General features: G+C 34.1%; 1 protein-coding gene and 1 pseudogene across 3 annotated transcripts; one reads left to right on the top strand and one right to left on the bottom strand.

The window, feature by feature from the left end:
* Positions 1 to 332: 332 nt before the first annotated feature.
* Positions 333 to 12,191, bottom strand: LOC108219009 (aminodeoxychorismate synthase, chloroplastic). Of its 3 annotated transcripts, XM_017392234.2 has the most exons (15): positions 12,035 to 12,191; positions 10,749 to 11,148; positions 9,980 to 10,111; positions 8,954 to 9,021; positions 6,469 to 6,533; positions 6,174 to 6,240; positions 5,519 to 5,618; positions 5,331 to 5,437; positions 5,122 to 5,248; positions 3,730 to 4,004; positions 3,323 to 3,402; positions 3,107 to 3,209; positions 2,480 to 2,562; positions 1,398 to 2,015; positions 333 to 1,048 (listed from the first exon to the last, which is right to left on the bottom strand). In XM_017392234.2, the coding sequence occupies exons 2-15, from the start codon at positions 11,077 to 11,079 to the stop codon at positions 550 to 552; spliced, it is 2,655 nt and encodes an 884-aa protein (XP_017247723.1). In that variant the 5' UTR covers positions 11,080 to 11,148; positions 12,035 to 12,191; the 3' UTR covers positions 333 to 549. The 3 variants fall into 3 exon arrangements, with proteins under 3 accessions (XP_017247723.1, XP_017247722.1, XP_063947794.1); XM_017392233.2 differs by having other exon boundaries at positions 5,331 to 5,618; XM_064091724.1 differs by having other exon boundaries at positions 5,331 to 5,618; positions 10,749 to 11,131; positions 12,035 to 12,174.
* Positions 12,192 to 16,652: 4,461 nt separating this feature from the next.
* Positions 16,653 to 18,601, top strand: LOC108217846 (putative serine/threonine-protein kinase; annotated as a pseudogene).
* The last annotated feature ends 137 nt before the right edge of the window (positions 18,602 to 18,738 follow it).

Raw genomic sequence — 18,738 nt, forward strand, 5'->3', positions numbered from 1 at the left:
TCTGTTTTATGATCCGCGGATGAACCAAATTCAAGTTTTTACTAGCCCTGGAAAAAGGATTGTTGAAGCAGAATCTTGCGTCTCGGCTAATACTAGCTGCTTGCTTTGATAGGAGAAGAGGAAGCTCTTGTTAGTTTATTTCATGTACATTTTGAGCACTTGAGATTGAGTTCAAAGGTGAGTTGCAAAGGAAACTAATTAGACTGTGATTAGCATGTGTAACTCTTTTAAGTATCACAATCCGAAGATAAATAATATCATAATTGGAATATCATTTACTTGCTAATCAGGAAAAGAAAAGGCACTAATACAAATTAGGAAGCAAGAAGGCAGACCAAAAATCAGAGATGGAACAAGATACAGGGTATTGGAAAAATTATACAGTACTTTAAATAAATAGGATCACAGCTATTATCAATACTAACACAAGAAATGGTAAATAGCATCAATGCAGCTTTGGCTACATCTGATTCTAAATTTCTATTCCCCAAAAGCGATGAGGCTCGGATAGAGGGAAACAACGATAAATGATTCAAGTATATAGTCATACTAATTTTTGTCTGAATTCCTGTGATGTTCCATCACTGCATTAACTGGAGCTCTAGCTTTTAGAAGCATTTCTTTGTATTCCTCTTCCGGATTTGACAAAGCTACAATTGCGCCCCCTGCTCCAATAGAAGCTTCACCCTTGTGTATCACAACTGTTCTTATAACAATGTTCAGATCAAAAGTTTGGTTATATGAAAAATATCCTATGCAACCTGAGTAGATTCCTCGGGTGCAACTTTCTAGAGAATCCAAAAGCTCCATCGATCTCAACTTTGGTGCACCTGTCATTGAACCACCGGGAAATGCTGCTTTCACACAATCAACTGCACTTACACTTGATCGCTTTTTTCCTCTGATCGTACTCACCATAGTGTGAACTGTGGCATATGACTCCACTTCCATGAGACGTGGAACGCAAACAGAGCCAGGTTCACAAACACGGCCAAGATCATTCCTTAAAAGATCAACGATCATCAAATTTTCTGCCTGATCCTTTTCACTGTACAAAAGAAAAAGGACAAGTAAATTTGAGTAATTATGCAAACTTGTATACTGCAGATTGCATATTCCTTTAACAAGAAATGTGTCCCAAATTTAAAGTTGTGACAGAATAATCATCCATAAAGAATTGGCATTTCACACCAGCCAATTATATACTGAACATGATATATTTAAACGCAGGTAATTGTTTCTATCAGTGCCAAAAGTTACTAAACATAAACTCCAGACACTAAACTGTGATGAGAAGTAGACACTGGACATTCATATACTACTGCCTCGACTACTTGGTCCTGTTTCATGGTAGGAAACTGTAAACTATGTTGACTAATGACTACTACTAAGCACACCTGTACTGCAATTGCAATTTAAGGAGCTCATCCTCTTCGGGTGTTGCACTACGAGCAATCGTACCCTTGATTGGCTTTGCCTCCAGTACCCCATGTCTATCTAATTGTAGAAACCTTTCGGGGGAAGAACAGCAAACAGATAGGTTCTCCGATGAAAAATTCAGCCACGCAGAGTATGGGGCTGGATTTTTTTCTCTAAGATTAAGGTAAAGTCCCAGAGAATCTCTCTCCCCTATTTTTTTCCTCATTTGTGTTGTGAGGCACAACTCATAGCTTTCTCCATCTTTAATGAACTCCTGACATTTTTCAACATCTGCAATGTACTGTTCTCTGGACTTCTCAGCAACAAAGTCTGGCCGAACTAGGGGACAAGGAGCAGATCCTGAGTGCTGAGGCCGCAAATCATTTGCTCCGTGATCTTTTATACTGAGGAGTTTCTTTTCAACATCATCCAACCACTGTGCATCTTTGTTGCTTCCATCGTGTATCGACAGTATATAAATATCATCATTACAATGATCTATCACTACAAAACTATCTGAAAAGAAAAAACAAGCTGCTGGTACATCTTCTGTGTGACGATTAAGTGACATGTTACTTTCAACTTTTAAGCCATACCTGCATGATAGAAGAATCAATATGAACTGAGAAAACATATATCACTATCCACAACAAAACTGATAACTATATGCATGCAGTATCAAGAAGAGGCCTTGTGAAAGTTAAATCAACTCCAAATAAAAATAATTTGCTTAATTAACAATATGAGTGAAGACTACAGCCTACCTACCAAGTCATGATAAATTAGATGGTATTCTGCTTGTAACATTCTATTGCCATCTAGAACTAAAGTCCAGGTTACAATTTTTATACCTCCAGATATGTCTAGTCATTATCTCATACATATTGTAAAATTCTTCATATCTAAGGAGTGACAGCAGTATTAACAGAGACCGAAGTTTTGCTTCACAAATACACCAACTAGAAGTACAATACGAGGACGTTTGTAATGATATATAGCTACGATAATGCTTTACTGACATAGGAGTGCACCAAGTAGAATTAATAAATTTACAACATACCCAAGGTAACCAATATATCCACCATAAAAGTCAAATGGTAACCCTTCATAATCTTTTTCTTCATAATAAAATGATTGGAGCTCCTGACAAAGCACAAAATGTTTCAGAACTAAATATTGAGAAAGAATATAAACTCTATGTATGCTGACATGCATGCATCTATAAAAAGTTAATAATCAAAATGGAAGACTATTAGTGAACTTATGTAGGGGCCAGTACCAACAGAACTAGATAAGAAGGTGTTGACACCTTTTTTTTTTTGCTAAATGTGTTGACACCTTTGATATCAAATACATTATATCAGGTGTATTAAGATCAATTAGTATTTATATCAATTTAATAAAGTCTATATCTTCATCTACAAGACTTAGCCTAGCGGTTATCCCTCATTCTTAGTTACCAAAGGTCTAGATTCAAGCCTCAGAGGAGATGTGTGCGAGAGTATTTAAATTTTTAGTAATTGATGTTGGTTTGGGTTGCGGTAACCTTGTAGTTTAGAGAAATAACACAAGTACATTTAGTTTCATCAAAAAGACATAGGTTATAGGCTCAACAGGTAATATAAGTGTCCTCATACTCGAGTACTGACAAAAGGATATAATTGAATGAACATAGCTCGCATGTAACCTTATTCAGGAAATCAAAGAATCCGTCTTCCAAATAGGTACTTGTAGTAGAGCCATGAGCATCCTCAGTGGATAGATACCCACCTTGTTTACATGACGTATCACTGAAAAAAAAAAAAGGGCACAATGCATGTTAAAAGAAATCATAGTAAAACTGGAAAACGAAAACAAGCTTCTAGCTTTCGGAGGCTATATGTGCAAAGATACCCATTTATACCTTTGCTCTAACAATCTAAATGTGACTTGCTTCCAAAGAGGACCTCCTTTACCACCCATAAATGAGAAGCGAGCTCTTTTCTGCAAAAGGAAAAAATTCTTCACTTGTTTTAAGCAATTACAGCAGTCCATACTAGACAAATTCAAGAAAGCTTGACAAAGTTTATTCATATAATACATTAAGCAATGACAAAAGTTGTTGCTAGAAAATTGCACAAGAGAGCTTCTGAAATATCACTCTATACCCATTTTTACATCAAATTTTATCTCATTTGCAAGAAGGCTTTAAAACGACTGATATCTGGCTAATTCTTTTGATTGCTTAAATACAAAAAGATTAAAAAAAAAGAAAAAAGAACTGGACAAACAAAGGCAAGTCAAAAATCAATTTCCGAAAAAGGAAGCAACCTTTTCTGTTGAGGAACTGTCCAACCAAAATGAGTTTTCAGCCTTATGTTGCCCAAATAATTCACAAAAAATGTTTCTTGCTCCGCCGACTTGACTAGCTAAACCTTCAAATTTTCTCCAGTTCAGCTTCAAATATTTTTTGCCGTTGCTGGCATTTGAGAAACTCACTGCATTATATGAGTTGAAATGAATTGCTTCCTCTGCATTATTAACAAATTTTGTATATCTGGGTATGTCTTTGAACAGCCTTTGTCTGTCTTTATCCTGCAAGCATGCTAAGTAAAGGTCACTGCTTGGACAAAATAGCTTGACCTGCTACATATAGAAACCTAGTAACTATCAAGTACTATACCCTATCCAACAGTAAACAAAAGAAATTGGTGTTCACATTGCAAGTAAATTATAGTAACGTGCAGGTGTAGGTAATAATAAAAGTACATTGTTCACTCCCAACTCCCAAGTCATCATTACTCCTATTACATTTACAGCTAATTACTATCATTTTTTAGACCTACAGTAAATTTGTACTTTTTGAAGGAATTCAAAATTAACCTAGCTCAGTATTTGGCGTCTACAACCCCGCTTCATACAGGACCTTCTTACTATTTAATTACATTTACTGAGAATCTGCATAGGGTTTTTTTTTTTATAAAAGATATTCTTATAAGCTTAATCAGTAATGATTATAACAGGTATTTTTCATGGTGGGGTGCATTTTCTGTTAATCCATTTCCTCAATGGCTATGTGTAACGGCATTAATTGCAAAGGAAGAGGTGTATGATTATTCAGAGTCTCAGATTAGTGGTTGTCATTTGCATTTCTTCAACCGTACACCTATAAATATAATAACCCATCAACAGTATATGCACCTCAAGTTAAGCTTAACAAAGATGGGAAACCAGTAGTTCTATCAAGTCCATTTGATAAGATAAGTGATTCAATAAATTCCAATTTTCCATGATTCTCTTAGGTTGTATAAAGCATTAATCATGCAAGATATCAGCCTATGCATACAGTAATAGACTCAAAAATGTTTACAAGCAGTGCAAGGTGGAGGTCATTGATCCTAAAGCTAATAAATAGACTAAGGAATGAACTTCTGCCATCATCCTTTTTATCTATAATTTTATAAGGCGGCTATAAGGTAGGTACCTCGGTATCTTGTAGGTACCTCGGTATCTTGGAGCTACCTATTAATTTTAGGCACCGAGGTTAAACTACAATAGCGATTGCATTTATCATTAAGCTTTACCCTATATTATATATGGTATACATATCCATTTTCTGCAACAGTTCTTACAGGCAAATAATCATGTCTAGGTAATAATGAGAAATACCTAAGCTTATATCTGTCATAGGTTACTTAATGATAAGCACGTAAACTATCTTACCATTACAGTACACCTTTCTCTCGCTTACTGTGGTCAAACTTAAACTGCCCCAGTAATCCTCGGTTATTTTTTTGAAGTTTTTAAAAATTTGCCTCCCGTGAGACGTTGCTACACTCTCCGGGTGAAACTGCAGAGGAAGCAATACTCAGAAGCTCATCCCCATATAAAAAACCAATATATGAGAAAAATGAGCAGAAATTAACAAGCACCTGCAAACCGTAATGAGGCCAGGTATGATGTCTGATACCCATCAGGACTTCCTTGCTACGTGTCTCCTCAGCATCACCAGAAAGCCAAGAATCGCCATTTCTAAAATCTTCCAATACAGATCTATCAGAAGGTTGTTGGTTAAGCCGGCTTTTATAACCATCAACAGTAACATCAGAATTTTGGTTACCAAGGTAAGGAAGTGTGCCAGTGGAAGATGACCAAGCTATAGGTATGAGTTCTTTGGGAAGTGTTTCTGCATCTATGACAAGTGAATGATAACGAACCACCTACATTGATGGTATTGGTAGATCACAACCAAAGGTAGCACGAAGTTTAAAAATTATATATATTATTAAAAAAGTTGTTTTTCATGCCAGAATCATAACATCAAAAGTACATAACATGGTCCAAATATTATATGTCAATCACTGCTGCTTTCTATTTAGAAGGGCAGATACAGGGGAGATGAAGCTATCAGAATCTTATAAATGTATACAGAATGCTACATGGCAAAACAAAGGGAAGGGAAAGAGGTGACTAGAAAACTATGATGCCTGTCGATCTTAGATTTAACTAATTAGGCACCCCTGATAAAAATGAACCCAACATGGAGGATTTTAATTTCAAAGGTCGGCAAGTCCAATATGTTACTGTAAACAAATATTTGTTCACTTGTACTAGCACATATCAAACATGGTTAAATTTTTAACAGAATTTTTGTGTGATGACAGGACTGAAGGAGGTTCATAAAATTGGGAGAACCCTACAGTTTTTTAGATTAGCATGTAGTATGAAATTGATATTTAAAATAATGGAAGGCTTTTCAAGAACAAATTACAAACCTTGAACCCCGATTTTCTTCCAGACGGGATGCCATGAAAAAGCGTGCATCCACTGTGCTCAATTTCACTGTAATTAAAAATGAATAAATCCATGAAATCAATATACTAACCTTCACAGAAAGATGAATAAGTCACTGATTAAAGGAAGCAAAATTATAGCAAGAAAGGACAGGAAAATATGCCCGTATGTATACAAGATTTCTTGTTAGTAAAATATGCTTCTTTTCAGGACAAATTTGTGTCGTTCACCATAATGTGGACAAAACAGAAATCTTTCACATATACCCTATCATACCTTAACCGTCCGTGGACAGGTTCGGCTGCATGAACAATTTGAGCCCCATGTACATATCCAAGGGCCTGCCATTTTAAGAAACTTCTTTGTAAAAAGAAAAATAGATAAAGACTACTTGATAGCTTACTAAGTCATAAGGATTACGTCGTACATAAGTTGCCTCTCACTAACATATGATTTCAGTTTACCCACACGGATAGGGACTTTTGAAAGGGAAATTCATAACATATATATATATAGGCTCATGATCAAATAGAAACCCCCCTTAAAATAAAAACTGGAAACCAATTTCCCTACCACTATTTATAACTACGGGTATCACTAATTTATACTGCACTAATCACTGTTTTTATACAGTATGTAAACATCAATTTTTATTATCAAAATTGAGAAAATCTACTTATCTATACAGTATGTAAACATCAATTTTTATTATCAAAATTGAGAAAATCTACTTATCTAAACTATTGATAATCGATTATAGATGATCAATTTCATCCGTAAGAAGGTTCTTGGCGGTAGGAAGCCGCAAGAAAAGTTGTATGATGATGGGAAGTAGTCGTTAGTTTTGTAAGTTATGATGGAAAGTGTATGTGACTATTGGTGATGGTGATGATAGACAATGGTGGCAAGTCATAGAAACGTCTGGTAATGGTGGTAAGAGGTCTATTATTACGATTTGGGTGAAGATGATGGTCATATACGTTGCATATATATATATATATATATATATATATATATATATATATATATTTATATTCGCGAGATATGCTATATATAAATTAGTGATATGTTATGTACAAATTAGTGATTTCTGTAGTTAAAAATAGTGATAAAAAACTGTCCAGAAACTGGTTTTTAGTTTTTAGACTAATTTGGTTTTTATTGGAGTAGGACTCTATATATAGAGAGAGAGAGAGAGAGTTTTACTTCAATAGAAACCTCCTTATCCTAAAAACTAAAAACCAAGCTCAAATATCACTAAATCCTAAAGCAAATACCACTAAATTTTTAAACAACCCCATCTCCACCTCCATCTTCACCAAACCCACCTCCATCTTCAGATTCTTCACCAACCCCACCTCTACTGCCACCACCTCCGTCGTCGCCTTCTTCATAACCACTACCACCTCTATGCCGCCTGCCTCCTCCATAACCATCACATCCATCTCCACCTCCACCTCCATTATTTCTCTAACAACACAACCTCCACCTCCATCTTCACCAGCCCCTTCTTAATCGTTGTTTCAACCTCCTTCAGCCCCGTTCATACTTCTTTCTCTCCACCTCAACTCAACTTCAAACGCGGAGCCGCCACTATTCCGGCAACGCTCCAACCCCCTACTTCAAGCTGCCCAAACCTCCGGTACAATCGTCTTTCCTCCATCTACACCTTCACCTCCACCATCTCCACCACTATCACCACCATCTGAATCGAAAACGTGAACAGATCTGGAGATTATAAACTGGAACATATCTGGAGATTAAGTTTTCACTAATTCCTGCAACACTGCAACACAGATCACTAAATCCTAAAGAGAATATCACTAAATTGTACTGAGAATATCACTAACTTATATTGGTTTCTAGTTTTTATTTTAAAATTGGTTTCTATTTAATCATGAGCCTATATATATATATATATAGAAAACAAAAGGTAGAAATGCTGCAATGAGTCGTCAGATGTAGACTTAAACAGCTGAGCCAATGTTTTTAATCACTATCTTTCATTATTTCTCTCTAGTCATATTTAGAGATTCATTCTCTCTCCTCTATTCCCGATCTCTAAACTCTGCAATTTTACATTATAATGAAAATTTCTTTTGCAAGGTGCTACATATATATCTCCTATATATTACTTTACCTTGTAATATTGCACTGTCAACTTTTAGATCATTCATAAATTATTCTATATATTCTTAACCATCGGGAATAATCAAAATAACATATAGTGACTGTCAACTCGAAAATATAAATCCACTTCCTCAGAATTTTGAGTGTGTGTGTGTGTGTGTGTGCATAAGTTAATAAAGTTCAATAAAAAATCTTGCATTACTAAAAACTACAAAAGTTATAGACAGAATATTTGATGTTCGAAATTTTAATTTTTACAAGGCCCAAACAGTGTGCTGAGGACCTTGGCAGAGCTACATGTTCTCTCTATTGGTAATCTGTCGGGAGCAAATTCTTGTCTGTCTTTATAATATTATATGTGTCTGAACATCACCATGATCTTTTCTTTGGAAATTATATTTACATCCAGTATTATGCTTAGGTTATGCTGCATCTTCTCTTTCCTTTCTCCACATGCACATAAAGAGCATCCCTTCATTGTTAATTGTAGTTATATGTTTGGAAAAGTGAAAATAGGAAATAAGATAACAAGATGTGCAAAGATATGTTACAGACTTACAGGCTGACACCAGACAGTTAGCTATCAGACAGAAGTAATTAACAAGCTACACTGTAAAATAATTGGAGGTACCTGGTGTCCAAGGCAAACGCCCAGTATCGGGATGTCCCTGCATTCCAGCAGCAATCTAAGACAAACTCCTGTGTGTCGTAGATAACTAATGTAATTAGAAAATATAACTAGAAGTCTTGAAAGCAAATAAAGATAATCAACATGACAAGAAATCTAGTTTGCAAATTTACTAGGTCCTACACACAAAAGTGCTTCACAAATTTATGTTCTTTTTTTAAATTAATATATATTATAATTTAGTAAAGATGTCCTACATGTATATTGTGGTCCAATATAACATTCAATTTATACCCTCTACAACTGCACAGGACTGGTATACACTTGCCAAACAAAAAAAAAAAAAAGAAAGGCAAAATTGATTAGTTTACGGAACTAACTCTATGAAATTGGTTTAGAACTGTAATTCATTCTGTGAACATAATATATTCACGGTTCTTCGTGGGATACTCACATTACTGAGTACATCCACCCTTGAGCATATGCATGTGTAATAATCAAATTGCAGTAACTTCATGGTTCTTGAATATTGTACTTTCTATCAGTCTTTGTCTTGCAGAGTCTTAATATTCTCTTCCCTCTTCAAATTAAATAAAATTCAGACTAGGAGATATCAAATCTTCACAATTAGAGTATGAGAAATAAAATAGTGAAATGAACAGCCTAAACTTTGGTAGCGTCAAAATTGTGAAACCGCGTGACGTATGCACATGTAAACATGTTTGGTATCCCAGAAAATTAGGTATTTCAACAAGTATTAATACTAAATCTTTGTATTATGAAATATCCATATTCAGGCATACATAAGTTCTTCCAATATAATACCCATAAATAGGCAATGGCCTAAATTGACTGGAATAAGGTCGCCTGGTTTTAATTTAATCTACAATACTTAAAGATGTTATTTAGTAACCTGTCTTTAACACAGGTATTAATAAACTATCTTTTAAAAGCCTTTATATAGAACTCAGCATGAAAAATTACCACTTAAAATTAATACATAAAGAGGTGAAGTAAATTTCCATTAACCTATATCTCCTGGGCATGTTGGAGATCCAGGACCTGGTGATATTACAATATTATCAAAAGCTCTTTCTTTGTACAGATAGTGGCAAATCTCATCCCATGACCATTCATCGTTGCGGACCACCACAGGAGGAACTGCCACATTAGCAATAGGGATTATTTTTCTTGATATATGAATTATAACCAATCAATAATCATCAAATGTTGAATAGTATAACTATATATAGACATAATCTGCATACAGAGTCCCCACAAATTATGAAAAAGAATATTACCAACTTCAGTCCCATTCATTATTCAACTAATTTTTAGATGTTATATATTTTAAGAAAGACAAAGAATTTCTTAATTGATCTCCCCAGGTTTATCTATTTTACTGTATAGAAAAGTGATACTCCTAGTTAGGGCAATGAAGTGAAGTACATTCTTCCTCATGTCTTCCCAAGTTATAATATGCCGACTATCCCAAAGAAAACAAAAGACAGTGAAGGTCTGCGCAAACAAAAGCTTGATCAAGACCAGGCCAGTTTGCTTAGATTTAAGTAACAACTCAAAGCCACACAAAGTACAGCTAAGGGTATTTTCTTAAGTTTAAATTGCGACTGAAACACAGACATATGGTTTCCTCTGCTGTGCAGTATAAGAAATACGATCAAGGGCAATAACATTTGCTTCTCAAGGATTTATATTCAGCCACTTGCAACAGCAAACAAAAGACCAACTACCAAATGCCTTCTAGGAAATATACAGATAAATAAAAAAGAGATTCTACCTCCATTAATGATGGACAACTCCTGGTATACATTGTATGTGTAACTGTCATAATTATCAATCAACAATGTCCTTACATACTTTAACTTCCTGCTTGGCCCCGCCATATGCTTTTTCCCCATTAAGGACCCTTCCAACTGACCAGGCACTATACGACTAGAAATAACAACTTTTCTAGCATCATCATAAATTGGCAGGTTGTTTTCTTTTCTAATGAAGTCGCCAGCCCGAAACAACGGTTTGGACACTATTAAATTCATGTTCCTGCCTCGCAAAATGTCTGAGCAGGTTGGTGCAATCTCAGAAGGAGATACCCGCAAAGTGAAACTCATTTTCGTCTCAAGGAAGAACAAAGATGTTCACTCAAATTCTGTCCAACAGAAACTGCAGCAAAACTAGCACTGCAACATAAAAAAATAACATATATATAAGAGAGACATGTAAGGGCTTCTAAACTGATATATAGTTCATTAGAATCTAGAAACTTTTGGGGGGTGTTGGATCAAATAGATGATAGGACTGGATTGTTTCTTTTGCACTAGGAAACGATGGCAATTGGTATAAAAGTATAAAATTTTCAAAGTTTTTAGAGCAGTTAAAATCCTATATATATAAGCAGGGTTGGGGTTCTATGAAGTTGCAATTATATCAAGTCCTTCGAATTCAAAACATGTTCTGCAAGAGGAAGAACAATGCGGCAAAACCTAAGATGTTCTGTTAGTGGTGAAACAATGCAGAACATATTGTTCTGATTACCAAACATATAAACGAAGCCATATAACTGAACTCCATAAAAGTTTGGCCTGTACAAAAGCAAGTCCAATATATTATTAGCTACATGGGATCCTTAGCTCAACTTTAAGGAATTTGTTACAAAATTGGTGCTCCATAGAGTCCGAGCGATTCCCTGAAAAATCAGGATCCTCCTCTCAGTCCTTACTTATAAGCAATTTAGAGCCATTGTTTATATTATTTCCAAAAAAAACATCCTAGTACTCCAGCTGGACTTGCTCTAAGCATCACAAAAAATATTTGCACCTATAAAACCAACTCACTATTTATCCCCTCTAAGATATCATATTGCAGATCCAAAATGAAAAATAAAAGGTGGGCTATCTCTAATCAATAAGTATTTGCACAACAACATAATATATGTCAAAAGAATACTACTCCACCTAAGAAATTTCATGCAACAGGATTAAAACATTCTTACACACAACCAAACAAACAAACAGATCTTTAAAGAACCCACCAAGGAGATGGAGATGGAGATTGAGAAGTACTTACAGAAGCTATGTAAGCAATCTGTTGAAGGCGGGTGTAAGAGAGGCTCAAGAATCGAGGCAGGGGGCAATGGGGTGTTTATGTGTTTGTAAAAATGACAACGCCCACGCCCACGCCCAGCCCTTTTATTTGTAATGTGCTTCACACATACCAAGATACGGATTGGTGGCGGAAATCATACATGTATTTTTGCTACTATATTCGCCTATTTATACCAGTTTATAATATATATAATAATTTCTGATTTGTTATCTACTTATCTTGGATTTAGGTTATTTGAAAAAATCAACTTGAACAAGATTTTTCAAATATATTTTATTGTCCCTTACGTTTTTTTATACTCTTTTTAAATGCTCGACACGTATTTTGAGGTATATATAAAGTACAGATACACAATCTTTTCTATATGAAATTTTAATTATTAAATTTTTATTCAAGAAAAAGAAGTCCAAAATAATTTACAGAACTATATTTTATGAAAATATTAAAATACGTGCGAGCTCCTGTCCGTCATATAAAAAATTGTAATTTTTCATATAAAGATTTAATGTTTCGATAGTTATTAAGAATGTATTATAATAATAATTGTAATACAAAAGTAAAGATATTAATTACTTTTTTGAATAGAAAGATAATAATTAATAGAAGCTCAATATTAATATTATTTTATATTAAAATTATTAACTATGTGGTCAAAGAATTTAGAATTGTGTGCCAAAAAATCAAACAACTAATATTTCAAAATAGATAGAGTAGTATTTTATCGGTGAGGTGGGAGCCAGCTTCTGCCAGGAGTTAGATTATTCAACAAATGGGAACTTGTGGAAGGAGGGATCCACTCTATATGTGAAAGAAGTTCTCAGTGCGGCGGCTTCTGATTTAGAGCTATAAAAGGGAATGGCGTTTCCCTGCTAGGTAGTAGGTATTGTCGAATTTGTTCCCGAATTCTATTTTCGTATAAATTGAGCTGGATATTGGATTATTGGGTAAAAAATAAGTTATTAATTTATATTAATTTAAAATATTAATAAATTATTGTTATGATATATTTTTGCATCATTGATTTAATATTGTATAAAATATTAATATTTCATTATTTAAATATAGCATCTCATATTTACATCTCATGTCCACCTTCCTATTTGGGTATCAAAAACACCGAATATGAGTTTGAAATAGACAAATCTCATATCTGATTCCAAATAATCATGAACCAAACGACCTTAAAAATTGATTGTTCCGCTATTTCCAATTTCATCTAAGACGCCAAATTTTCTCCATCTTGTTAGTCTTCATTTCATCACTAACTTACATATTTTCTTAACTTCTGGGCCGCACTTCATAAAGATACTGCTTCATATTTTCGAGCATGAAAGCTGTTGTTGAACTTGAATAGATGCAGGTGAATGACAACTCTCCGAAAGTCTGCTAAAACAAACAGAATAATGTTCATCGGAGCTGCTTACCGAGCCTGATTGTCTAAGCTTAAAATCCGGTATTTAAGTCATTTTTTACTTTAAACTAAAAAAATTTTGTTTGTGTGATATGTCAGAAATCGATTTAACGGCATAAATAAGTCAGAAACTGACTTAAAACCGGAATTTAGTTTAAGATACTTTTTTGGGGGACTAAAATTATTTCAACCCATTTTTTGATAAAATTACTCCCAAATTATAAATTACACATAATTTACCTTTATTTTTATTATTATATTTTTAATTACTTTTGAGCCATTAATAAGTTAAAATTATTCGAACATACATTTTAGATTCTCAACATAATTCACATTAAATTATAAATCACATTAAGTCAGAATCTCAGTCAAACGGCTCATAGTCCGCATGGCAAATCTAACACAATCCAAAATCGAACTCCAACTTGGAAAGTTAGTCCGAACTCGAGTTCATTAAAATACACGACTAGATAAGATAACCCGGCCCGTGTCCGATCCATTATCTGAAATTTACCAGCTCTGTCATACATTACTTAAAATGTAATGTAATGATACATTTATTTATCAGCGTAAATTGATTTTTCTCTAAAATTTCATGCCGAAAAAAGTCGTGATACTACTTTGTCAGCTTGTCTTGTTGTGACCTCCAGATGTTAAAATATTGAAAATAAATAATAGTTGAATTCCGATAAGCTTGTGTGGAGAAAAGAAACGAGGTAAGCAACAAGTCTGACGGTTACAAATGTGATATGATAGTGAATGCGTATTATTTTGTTTGATTGCTCGTTCAAGTCAAAATTATATCTTGAATTCTTGAGCACAACGTGCGGATCATCTGGGCTACTTGTTAGCTGTTACTCCCATGTCTTACTTCTATTATTGGAGAAGATGACTTCGTACATTGAATTACTCATACGTAATATATTCGGTTCTTACTTAATTAAGCTTCACCAACTATGAAATTTTAGAAAATTTGTTACTCCGACTGAGAATAATATGAACACGTATGTTCATGTTCTCATCTGATTAAAGTCGTTTTTAGTAGTTTGTTTTAATCACCGTTCACCCAAAGTTACTAGATATGTCGGTATTTAACTCTAGTTAGAAATTCAAAAAATGATCCCAGATCTCGTAAATTTCGGAAGTAATGTCCAGAATAACAGAGTGGAAAAAAATGATCACAATATCAGTCAGTGACGCATGATAATCTAGCGTTTTTAATTTGGAGAAAAAACACTATATCCTAAAAAATGACAGTATTTTAACCCTATCAAAACGCTTGTAGCGTTCTTTTAAGCTTATTCTAACAGCAAGCTACATAAACTAACGTTCTGTTATTTTAACTGTAACAGAACGCCGGACGATGTAGCATTTTGTATAAAAACGATATACGATGACTAACGATGTAGCGTTAATAAATGATATTTGGGTCGCTGATATTTGATATTGAATACCAACCCTCTTTAAATTCTTTCATGGCCTTTATTATCACATTTGGAAGTAAAATGCCAGAACATCGTAAGCTATGAAATTTATTTCTTCGATCATCTAAAAACGCATTTTTTATATGAATTTTTTTAAGATACAATTACTTTATATATTTTTACTATTTTTTCTAGGAGAAAATGAATAACGCGTGTTGAAAATGTGTTTCTCGTGAACAAAACGCTTTCATGAAAAATTGCATGTGCAACATGTGTTATTCGGTTTTTCTAATTTATTTCTCTAAAATTCTTGTTTTATAAAGAAAATCCATAGAAAAGTTCGAAAAAGAGAGCGGCATTTTCACTAACCATTGTTTTTCGGTGAGAAATGGTCATTTGCAATATTCGGAATGTTTTCACTTTAAAACGTAACCGTAAGAGTCTTTTCTTGTTTAAATTTGACATTTATTTCTAAAACTAGACAAAAAGAACTTAACTCTTATTTATATTATTTTACATTAGACTTTTATAATCTCTTGAAAAAAATAACATTACATTTCATATCAAATAGCTTAAATAAATCATACGAATATTAGAAATATTTTTTATCTAGAATAATTTCAAAAATATTTATAAATAGGTGAATATAGCCCACTTGTGATGTGTAATCTATACTATAATATAATAAGTCAACGTGGGTATAATTTGTAGTACAATGTTTTAGTTATAATTTTTGGTTTGGTACTCTCCTTTTGGTACTACAAGTCTACAAATGTGGAGTCTATTAGTATTATATTGTTAAACAGTTTCAAATACTAAAAACACTCATAACAATCCGTTATCATATAATTTTTCATTAAAAAAATGTTATAAATTAAATTATAAATATACAATTTTGAATATCTTCTTTTAACAAGAACCTTTATATAACATTTTTTTTACTTTAATGTGTTCTATTTCAATATAAACACGAAACATTACATAACTCTTTCTAAATCTAATCTTAAAAATTATTGTTGTCAAAAAAATCAAGATTACAAAATTACGTTGAAATTCGATTACTGAATGTATTACACGATCGGCTATGTTTGGAAAAGATTTGATTTTTCTGATTTTATTTATTTTTAAATCTACGTGTACTAAATTCAAATTAAATGTACTAAAATCTTGAGGGTTTGTCCATTTTCAAGTAATCGGGAGAAAATATAGTCTGAATAATATAATTCGATTAAAATCCAATCCATCAATACTAAAATACTAATAAAATGATGTTAAAATTTCAATTATAAATAATAAATTACGAACCATAAACACGGGTCAAAAGCTAGTGTGTATAATAGGGCAACATGTTGCACCGTCCATATCAATAAAGAGGTCAAAGTATAACATAAACAGTGCATGAAATAAATATATCACCTATATAAATCCATTCAATTCTAGCAGCCATGCACATACCATTTTTTCCAATATAAAATTAAAAGATTTAGTAACAAACATATATAATCCAAAGCCGCCTCTTGGACTACAAAGGTTACACACCTAAATGTATTTATTTATTGCCACATTATTGTCATGATGCAAATAGCTACTAGCTAGCTTTCATCTAGGCCATCCATTAGTGTGATTTTAACGGATGGATCAACTTTCTCCTTCCTGGAAACATCACAGATTCTGTGTATGAAACAACATATATATTTGGTAGCAGTAACAAAACAAAATCCTGCTACATTCTTGGTTCGAGATTTTACATGCCAGAGATCCCCAAAAATTTTATTAATATAATATTTAATTCAACTAATTCGTGTGTTATTGCAACATCAGATATCTTTATATAAAGCTTAAACATAGAAGAAAAGACAAGTTCTGTAGAGATGAAGTTCAGTTTTGTATGGTCAAGTTGCTTCTATTTTTCTCCGGATACTACTAGTAACAGCACTAGGCAAGGTAATTTACAAGACCTGAAATGTTTGTGAAGATGCATGTATGCATGCATGTTTGTTTACGGTTTCGTGTTTACGTGTTTGTTTGTGTAATAAGTCAAATTGTGTGCGATTTGCAGGTGCAAAGGTTGCTCCGAATGTTATTGGAGCATTTTCGTATGAAGAACTTAAGCAGGCCACCTCTGGTTTTCGATTCTCCAATAAGATTGGAGAAGGTGGATTTGGCAGTGTTTACAAGGTTGGCATTACATCTTATAATCTGTCTAGTTACCCTTTTGTTTAAATTTTAGATGGATGCGTGTCTGAGTGTCAGATGAGGTTCGTCGAGAAGACGTACTAATTGTTGTTGAATTTGAACTAATGAAGGGAACACTGGAAGATGGAAAGAGTGGTAGCAATCAAAGTACTTTCAGAAGAATCAAGACAAGGAGACAGGGAATTCATGTCTGAAATAAACTCAACTTCCAATTTCAGCCATGAAAATCTGGTTCAGCTTCATGGTGGCTGCATTGGCCAGGGGGGATCTCGGATACTTGTGTATGAATACATGGAAAACAACAGCCTAGCTCAGGCTTTGTTAGGAGAAGAGAAAAGAGCGAGCTTCAGCTGGAAATCAAGAACAGAAATCTGCCTGGGAATTGCTCGAGGCCTTGCACACATTCATGAAGAGATCAGACCCCACGTCGTTCATCGCGACATCAAAGCTAGCAATATTCTTCTTGATCAGAATTTCAATCCCAAAATTTCTGATTTTGGACTGTCTAAGCTGTTCCCCCAAAACATTACCTACATTAGTACTCGAGTTGCTGGTACATTGTAAGTTCACTTGCCTCTGTGATTCCTCTTCTTTGCCTTACAAACTACGAAGTATCGAATAAATGTGGTAACTGGAATTGTTTCTGTTGATGTAACAGAGGATATCTTGCACCAGAATATGCCATTTCCGGTCACTTGACAAGAAAATCAGATGTCTACAGTTTTGGAGTTCTGCTTCTAGAGATTGTCAGCGGAAGAACAGCAGTTGATTTTGACCCACAGCTTGGTGAATACTATCTCGTTGAAAAGGTAATGAACGCCCCATTTCTGAACTAGATTCACACTTCTGCAGATTTCTACTCGCCTAAATATCTACCATGACTGAAACCCTCTAGACCTCTAGGACCGCCGTGAGATTTTGAAAGAGCTGGTAACTTAACAATACTCGTTTCTAATAAACTATTCTAGAGCTAATTTTTTTTTACTGCTCAGGCCTGGAAAATGTACGAGGAGGAGAAGCTTATAGAGCTGGTGGATCCAATGTTGAAGGGGAAGTTCAGCGAAGCAGAAGCAGTGAGATTCATAAAAGTGGGATTACTGTGTGTTCAGCAGTTTCGTCGACTACGGCCTGTAATGTCTATGGCCATCAAAATGCTGAGTGGTGAGGTGAATTTGGATGATCAAGTTGATATCACACAGCCAGGAGTCATCACTGATATAAGGAATGTTAAACTATGCCAGAGTCTCACCTCTGCCAAGGAGCAATGACCAAGACCAGCAGATGATATAACATAGATGATGCATATAGTGCAACTAAAATGTACCATATATTTGATCATCAGTGCTAAAATTTTGGACATTACAGGTGATAGTGTAACTAGTTCTTAGATCTATGTAACAATTCTAACACTAGTTTAGATAAGTTTGAATTGGTCTTTCTTTTTCTTGTAAGAGATGTCAAAATCGTATTGCTGTTGATAGTATTATTGGATTTCAATTATTTTATTGGTTGACAAGGGCCTGCCAAGTTGGACATGTTCCCTCTTTCATTATTGAGTTTGATTATTAAGTTTCAGATCAATCTATACTTCGAATATCTTATCATGGGTGTGAAAATAAAACCATCAAAAAGAG

This window comes from Daucus carota, chromosome 4 (genome assembly GCF_001625215.2).
Source record: "Daucus carota subsp. sativus chromosome 4, DH1 v3.0, whole genome shotgun sequence".
NCBI lineage: Eukaryota > Viridiplantae > Streptophyta > Magnoliopsida > Apiales > Apiaceae > Daucus > Daucus carota.

Coding starts and splice junctions, on each gene's coding strand:
- LOC108219009 (XM_017392233.2), bottom strand. CDS start 11,079: ATGAGTTTCACTTTGCGGGTATCTCCTTCTGAGATTGCACCAACCTGC. Junction 5,249..5,330: donor GGCCTCATTACGGTTTGCAG/GTGCTTGTTAAT, acceptor CTTCCTCTGCAG/TTTCACCCGGAGAGTGTAGC. Junction 4,005..5,121: donor GAGAAAGGTGTACTGTAATG/GTAAGATAGTTT, acceptor ACCTTTACTTAG/CATGCTTGCAGGATAAAGAC.